The sequence below is a fragment of the Arachis ipaensis genome, chromosome B02 (assembly GCF_000816755.2).
Source record: "Arachis ipaensis cultivar K30076 chromosome B02, Araip1.1, whole genome shotgun sequence".
In the NCBI taxonomy this organism is placed as follows: Eukaryota; Viridiplantae; Streptophyta; class Magnoliopsida; order Fabales; family Fabaceae; genus Arachis; species Arachis ipaensis.
The window spans coordinates 771,224-780,118 of record NC_029786.2 but is presented as its reverse complement, the minus strand read 5'-3'; the positions used below and the strand labels follow the sequence as shown (position 1 = coordinate 780,118).

The 8,895-nt window shown below is 32.7% G+C and overlaps 1 protein-coding gene across 1 annotated transcript; it reads left to right on the top strand.

The window, feature by feature from the left end:
* Nucleotides 155-6,686, top strand: LOC107621697. The gene is made up of 14 exons (XM_016323719.2): nucleotides 155-444; nucleotides 1,459-1,517; nucleotides 1,763-1,880; nucleotides 2,142-2,215; nucleotides 2,353-2,421; nucleotides 2,688-3,299; nucleotides 3,559-4,094; nucleotides 4,278-4,342; nucleotides 4,672-4,751; nucleotides 4,905-5,009; nucleotides 5,264-5,403; nucleotides 5,529-5,657; nucleotides 5,890-6,042; nucleotides 6,125-6,686. Exons 1-14 carry the CDS (start codon nucleotides 243-245, stop codon nucleotides 6,267-6,269), a joined length of 2,487 nt encoding a protein of 828 aa, XP_016179205.1. The 5' UTR covers nucleotides 155-242; the 3' UTR covers nucleotides 6,270-6,686.

The window sequence follows — 8,895 nt, the reverse complement described above, 5'->3', positions numbered from 1 at the left end:
TCAAAATTCAACTAAGTCAAAATGGTTAATTTTAAAAAATAAAAATTTTACCAAATCAAATTAAGTCAAAGTCAACAAAGATTTTTTTTTTAATCTAAGTTTGTTCACAAATTTGAAATTTCTAATACCCTTGTACCCTACTTAATTAATTGGTCTTTTAAACAATATTATTCAGCTTTCACACTTTCTGCAATCCCATGTTCTGACTTCTGAGAGAACCACCTCGGAATCACAAAAAAAAAATGTCTTTCAATTCGATTCTGTGGTGTCATCCAAAACTGATTCTTCTCACTGTTTTGTTACTGTTTGGTTCTTCTCTCTGCACTTCTGCAAGTGAAGGTGAACTTGTTGGAACAACGGTTTCTGGTGGCAACTTCTTCACCGTTTCCAGCTTCAGCTACCCTGAGACGACTATCAAGCCCTTTGATTTGCGCTATATCCGAGGTTTATGAATCAATTGGCATTGACCCTTTTGTTCATATGCTATGAATTGTTCTGTTTTTGTTGCTCATGAAGCTTTTTGATGGGTCAAAATTGGTTTTTTGAACTATACTTTCACTTTGTGTAATAAAAAGCTTCTCTTTTATGCTATATGAATTTCTGTGGTGGTTGTGTTGTTTCTCCTTAAGAAGCATTGTTCCAGTGTGAATTTTGATGTGTCAAAATTGGATTTTTAACTATACTTTGATACTTTCGCTCTGTGTGACAAAAGTTTCTCTTTTATGCTATGAATTTCTGTGTTGTTGTTGTTGTTGCTCATGAAGTGTTTGCTAGTGTAAATTATGATGTGTCAAAATTGGATTTTTGAAGTATACTTGAATTTGTGTGATAGTATTTTCTCTTTAAGTTCATCTTTCTTTTCTGTTGATGTTTTATAGTGGTATATAGTTCCTAGTCTTCAAATTGTTGTTGGTTTTGAACTCTGAGGAATTGGGTAGTTGTTTAATTATGCAATTTTCATGTTTGATCTTTCTATGACAAGGGTTTAAGGTCAAAGTTAAACCCTTTTGATCATATGAGTGTTTTGGTTTTCTGTTAACTTTTGTGTAAGTTGACATTGAAGAAGTAGATGAATATGTTGATGGCAATAGCCTATCATTGTGGGGCCATTGAGTTAATTTTTGCCTTGATGACTTGTTGATATAGTTCTGATTGTAAGTTTGTGATAGTTGATTTGTGATCATTGTGCTGCCTCATTTTTGTGCCTCTTTCTCTTTACCTACCTACCATTGCTTAGTTATTCAAGAATCAAATGTATGTATGGATAGGTTTAAAACCACTGGCACTTCTTATAATGTTGTGTTTATATCTAACTTCTGTAACATTTTTCCTGTCTAATGTTTTAGTGATTCAATTTGGTATAAGATACTAAGCACTGTTAGTTTGGAGGAATAAAATCTTTGTTAGACTTATCGATGATCTTACTGACTTGTCTCTTGATGGTTTCTTATGTTGCAGTTGATATACCGCCATCGTTTTCTGCTGTGTCCATAGCATTGAATTCAGATGTAGATCTTGTAAGTATATCTGTAACTTTTTTCTTTTTTTTTTTAATGTTTTACATAGGAGCACCTTAGAACACTAGCATTGGTATTCAGTGTTGGTGGATCTTGCTGGGGAGCCATTTCTTTTAGATTAAATTAATGTCATTTGCTTCTATTTTGACATTGATTTTAGTCTTATTCTGCCTCATATGGCATGATCCGGAGATGCTAATGGTTTAGTTCTGATGAAACTCAGATGTTCTTAATTATTTTTTCAGGATCTTTCAAGGGTCGATCGAATTCCAAAAAGCTCACTGCCAATAATATGTTTCAGAGATGGCAGCCCTCCTCTGCCAGATGCCTTAAACACAACTCTGAAAGATTCAGTTGTCTCAGGTAGAAGCCCGTACCGAAACATATTCTAATAAATCTGTTTTCTAAGGTTAAAGTTTGAGTATATAAGTTCTATCTTAAATTTCTTTGAGAGATGTTTTTCAAATTGTTAGAAGATTTTCTATCCTACATTATGATCAGCAGCAATTGTTCAGCATCTTGTTCTCCGTATTCTTGACCACGAAAAAAGATCAAGTACTCTTTCTGCCTGTAAAATAATTAGTTCCACGTTATAATTACTTCTTGTTTTTGTTGTTTCTTCAGGAATAAATGATCTTGATGTGGAGCAGTGTTTTCCTATGCAGAAGAATATCACTATGAGATTGACAAATGAACAGGTATTGTCATTCATTTCTTTATTCTCTTATGTTGGTATTATACCTTCAAGCTCGGTGTTTTCTTTCCTGCATCCTATAAAGCTCACAAGTGATTTTACTTATTGCTGTATAGACCGTAAACACGAATTATTGTTTAGATATCTGCAGGCGCTTGGTACATTGGTCTATTCAATGGCATTGGAGCGACAAGAACACAATCAAAGATGGTACAGTTTATTATCCAAATATTACTTTTATCATGAAGAACTCTGAATATTTCAAGTATACCTTGTTACTTGCTGCAATATTTCTTTTCCTTTCGGTTCTGCCTTGTTGAGTTGAATTTAGTTGTCATCTTTAGTCAAATAAGAATTATGTCAAATTGTCAATACATACTTCCTAACTCCTCTATGCTTGACTCATTCTATTCCTATCAAAGTACCAATCCACTGGCTGCATATGTATGAATAATATTACTTCTTTGTCTTTGCAGATTAACCGAGGCTCATCATACTCCTTCATTGCTAATATAAGTGTGGAAGCATGCACGAATTCGATGATGAAGGGGGTGTTCTGTAACAGTACAGTCTATCCACTTTCATGCACATCGTCCAATGTCTTTAAATATTATGATTTGGATGCTACAGAGGTGAAGAAGCCGATGATGGAAAATGCTCTGACCTGCAAAAATAACTTCGAAACTTCGTGTGTTCAGGAAGGCGTACCACAGTTCTATTCCTTGGATATAACAAATATGGCAGAAGAATTGACCATTACAGCAGCAAATGTCAAATTCAACTCTACATCTTCAAATAGCACTTCTAGTGCAGATGATTTTAAGTTAATGTGTTATGCTCGCCATGGTGCAATTCCTTCAGAGACTTCGCATGATTATTCCAGTGATTTGAGTAAATCCCCTCTTGTTATTCGTGCTCCACAGATTGGTCGTCTATACATTAGTATATTACCGGTTAATCTGGCAAAAACGTTAGATGGAACTCAGGATGGCAATGCCAAAGTTTGCTATTCAATGGAAACACAAGTGGTTCAGTGCCCTCTTGGTAAAGCTGGACCGAATTGCACAATGGATAGCTATACACTTCAGGTAGTATTAATTGCAAGATGTTACTCTTGATATAATTCCTTTTTTCTTGTCCCTTTTAAGTATTTCTTTTTCTTTTTTCCAAGAAATTAAAGATTATTTCCAAATCATGTCAGAAGAATACAATGAAGCTAAACAGTTGAAGTTTTTCAAATATTTAATTCAAGAACATCTTGCAACAGAATCAGTTCTATATCTTAAAGCTTGAATATATTTTCTTGCGTGAATAGTTTATTGAAAAAATAATAATGGTTGTCTGCAGACAGTCCTAAGTAGAATTCCAATGCCGTTCGAATCATATTATTTACCAGTTGGTGAGGTAGAAATGGCAGAGTCGGCAAATTTTCCTCTTGAGCCACTTTCAAACAACACAATGAACCAAGGAGAAACTGATAACATTTGGACTTACTTTATTTTGGACATTCCTCGTGGTGCAGCTGGACGAAATATTCATGTACGGCTATCCTCAGATGTGAAGATTAATTATGAATTTTATGCTCGATTTGGTGGATTACCTTCTCTTGAGAGTTGGGACTATTATTATGCTAACAAGACAAGGAAGAGCGACGAATCGGCGTTTTTCATGCTATATAGTTCAAAAGATGACAATGTTGATTTTTACATTATTTATGCTAGAGAAGGAACATGGGGTTTTGGTTTAAGACATCTTAATGCAAGCGGCAATTCTTTGAAAGCACAAACTGCCATGTCTATTTCACTTGAAGGATGCCCGAAACATTGCTCGTCTCATGGTGACTGTAGATATTCTTTTGATGCTAGCGGATTGACATCGTATAGGTATACGTTAGACCCTTTCTATTTATCTAATTTATCATCCCTATTTACCTCTCATTTGTTTTGCTAAATTTTGTGTAAAGAATCAGATGCTAAGTTTCATAGTTTATTGGATTGAGTGTTTTGTTCTGGTTTCCAATTTCCTTGATACTTTTCTTACAAATTGTTTTTACTTCTTGTCCTCAGCTTCTGCTCTTGTGATCGGAACCACGGGGGCTTTGACTGTAGCGTTGAAATTGTATCGCATAAAGGTAAATCATTCTAAGTGGTGCTTCTTGTAAGCGTATTAGTTCAAACCATGTAGTTAATAAACATATTTCTGGTCAATCATCTTTTTTGTTTACTTTTCTCTTCACCGAGATCGACATGAATGTTTATTTAACATACTATGTAAATGTATTTTTTATTCCTTGAGTAGTTTAGTTTGGAAACTTCATTCCAAATATATTAATCTAAAGCTTGAGAATGTTTTTCTTGCTTGTTTCCAATTCAGTTTGTTAAATATAAATTTCCTGTTATGTTTCAATTCAGTTTGTTATATATTTTTGCTCTTAAAACTTAGTTACTAAAATTTTTGCAGGGCACATAGTGCAATCGATTTTTCTCATTGCATCGAATGCAGCAGCAATGCTTCCTGCCTATTGGGCCCTTCGGCAGAAGGTGGTTCTTTATTCTTTACTTTATTTAAACTAACGGAGACACAGCTTTGATTCACCATTAGTACTCGTATTGTTGAATGAGAGAGCATTTCATCCAAATTTTCGACGAATAAAGTGACTTATTGTATGGACGATGATGGGACCCTTTATGCAGGCATACGCAGAATGGATTTTGTTCACTTCGAGTGGAATTTCGAGTGCGATTTATCATGCATGTGATGTAGGCACTTGGTGTCCCTTGACCTATAATGTTCTTCAGGTTACTGCTCTGCCTTCATTCTCTCTTTTCCTCATTTTCTTAAATTTTTTAGTTTTGTTTTCAGACCATGAAAGTAAAAGATGTTATTAGATTGGATTGACAAACATAACATTTAAGTCTCCTGTGTAATCGTTTCGAGCTTCAATAATCCTATACAATCTGACATCTGAGTTTCTGATAGGATTTGTGTTCCTTATTGGATGAATTATGCTGTCTGGGCTTAAATTTCGCTGTTTTAAACATTGTTATTTCAGTTCATGGACTTTTGGCTTTCTTTCATGGCCGTGGTTAGCACTTTCGTGTACTTAGCCTCGATCAATGAAACACATAAGAGGGCAATCCACACAGCTGTTGCTATCTTTACTGCACTCATGGCTGCAACCAAGGCAACCAGGTACTCTCAATGTTGACGAAAACAACTTCGACTTTGACGCGTGCATGCATTTGCTGATCGAAGCTTTTAAGCTCTTTAGTTTGTTCATGTTTATCTTACATTGATTGTGATTTCGATTGCAACAGATCTTCGAATATTGTTCTTGTGTTTGTGCTTGGAGCTATTGGTCTTCTAATCGGTTGGTTGATAGAGGTCTCATCAAAGTATAGGTCCCTTTCATTTTCATTCAGATTCTCACCAAGTTTCCCTCAAAGGTGAGTACAAAACTACAAATACAAATACTAGTATTGAGTATAATACGATACGATACGATTCATGAATACAACCATTCTATGAAAATTTCTCACAAGGTTAAGATGTTTGAGGTAGCAGTAATTAATGCAGATATTCGCGAGTAAAAACGAAGTATTTGTGTATCGTAGATGGTAGATTTGTCTATTCGCATAATCGTTATTGAAAAACTGTAACAGTGAGGTTCTATTGCAGCTTGTTAACTATAAAGGATTGGCTCTATAAGCTTGTCATGTCGCTTTGGAGGCGGTTCCATTGGGGTTTTGCATTGGCCGGTTTCATCGCGTTAGCCATGGCAGCAACAAGCTGGGTACTTGAAACCAGTTCAACCTACTGGATATGGCATAGGTACTTATTTTCGACCTTCTTTTCGTCGTTGTTTCTCCGCCCTTCCTCAACTAACATTCGCGCTTTCAAACCGTTTTTGCAGCTTTTGGCATGTCACAATATACACATCATCTTTCTTCTTTCTTTGCTCAAAAGCAAGTAATGTGGATGCAGAGGAGGATCAGCTACCTACGACGGAAAACTATGCGCTTACTCGCCAAGACTCGTTTTCGAGAAGCGAGTCTTAAAATTTTGGTTGACACAAACATGATAGGGGAATTGGAATCAGAAATCAAAACTGAAGTGAACATTGAGGCAAAAAATGAGAGCAAGGTATCAACAACAGGTCATAGTCTCTTGTAAATTCTTTACCTTTTGTCATGAGAGTAAATGTTAGGATTTAAAATTCATGTATAAGGTTTATTGGAAAAATTGTACAGAGAACTAATCCTAGATATATATTTTTTAGTTTTGATTTTTACCCCTCATATGACACTTACCATTAGGAATTTAGAGTTTATATATATATTTTTTCATAGCAGTAAATATTTGAGGCTTAAGGCATGAGTGTGTATAGTGAAATATTCCCTTTCATATTGGAAGATACTTCTATTTAACATTTATGCTTAAGCATTCTCAATGAAAAACTCTCAAGGCAAACCAAATGTTGGGTCTTAAAATATACACTATGCTGCTATTATATTATTAGATTGCTTTGATTTCTAGCATTGAATTGTATTATTTTTAACCAACCCATTATGAAAGGAGTTCATTTTTATAAGCATTGATTGAGTAGATAACAATATAATATACAAAATACTGAATTAATGATAATAAATCCTATTCTTTGAAAAGTTGTTGGATGGTACTTAAGTATCAAAGTAGGTATGCTTAAAGTAACACGACCAAGTTGATAGAGACTTGTTTTCTTGTCCTATAAACAATTAAAAATAGAGTACAAGCATGCCATTGAGAAGAATGTTAATATGCTTTTTATATACTAGTTTTCATTGGTATTGTTACATAATTTAAGGGCAATTAAAAAGTGTTAGGAGAATAATATTTTTTTATCAATATTAATTAATATTTTGAATTAACACTTTATTTTTATACTAGGATTTACAATTTATAATTTAGTATAAAAATATTTTCGTTAACCAATTGTTAACAAAGATAAATTTTTATTAGTCATGTGGTATTGCTCTATTACTTATTATCTGAGAACTTTACAAAATTTAATTTTAACTATATTTTTCTTTTTTCTTTTTATCTTTCCACATATGCTTATTAATAATCCATGTTTAAGACCTGTGGTTGTAATTTCTCTCAACAAAAATATTTTTTATTCTAAGAATTTGAACTGAATAATTGAGAAAAGATGAATTTGTTTATCACTTGGCCAATTTTAGCTAGCCATTTTATCTTTATTTTATTTTGTTTTATTTTTTGAGAGATAAGATATGTTGAAATGACACTAATGACCTAACATTCAATGAAGTTTTTATCCAACTATGACACTAATGAAGCATATTTTAAGAACATAACAATAAAAATATTTTAAATTCTTAGTTTATTCAATGTATTAAATTTTTTAGCAAATTATTTCTTTTTATAATATTCTTAAGATGTGTTCCTAGGACATATGTTAGAAAGATCCAATAATTAATTAGTAAAAGTTAGGATTAACTAAATTGAACTGAATAATTAACTAACAATAACCCTATTAAGACTTAGCAAAACGAACAAGGTTAAACACTAAGTTGAATGAGATTTATTTTAAAATTTAGAGCTGGAACTTGGATGTACAAGTTGCTTACCAATGTTTCTTTCTTTATATCATTAGTGAGTAAGAGATGGTGGTATAAATGAAGGTGAAAACTCAGGTGTAGTCGGTTGATAGCTGAGAGTCGTTAAAAGAAAATTTAGTCAAATCAGTCAAATCATCTAACGACTCTCAGTTATCAACTTCACGTGAAGTTGACTTCACTTGAGTTTCCACCATAAATGAAAAACATGATAGATTGATAGCGTTCATTTTCTGCCACACAAATACAATGGAAATGTGATGATACAACCATGTTAGTCAATGCACCATGTACTTGGTGTTGGTACGAGCAAGTGGCCAATTTGTTTCTGAAGAATATAAATGCCATTAATGTAAGCCATTATTTATTTCTTCCTGATCCCATAGAAGATCAAGGAATTCATGGACAACTGGGAAGCATGTGTTTGGTTTGCGTTTTTTTTTTTAGTATTTTTTATTTTTTAGATTTTGTGAAAAAAATAAAAATAAAAATAAGAGGTGAAAACCGAAAATAAGATTGTATTATTTTTACTGATTTTACTTTTTTTTTTATAAAATCCAGAAAATAAAAAACATTAAAAATAAAAGTAGAAAATAAAAACGCAAACCAAACGCACCTAATGTTATGTATTCATGTTAGTTTTGTTTGTATTTTTATTTTCGATTTGTATTTTCGATATTTTATGAATAAAAAGGAAAAATCAATGAAAATAATAATTTTTTATTTTTTATAAAATAAAAAACATTAAAAAACTAGAAAATAAAAATGTAAATCAGAGGACTAATCTCTTGTAAAGATCAAGATATAGGTTAATTAAATGCTTCATTTTATGAAACTGTGAAAATAATAATTCTCACAATTTCTTGTTAATATACTCCATTATATTAGGATAGAAAAGGAACAATGATAGTACAACCAACACTACACTTAGACAAAGTGCTTGGAACTTGTTCTCTTCAGACAAGAAAATCTCACATGAGAATCTTAATGATGAAAAAAAAAAATGTTAGAAGAGTTCTATTTGACTTAGATATAATTATTTCCTATTTCTTTTATCTCTCACTTTAAA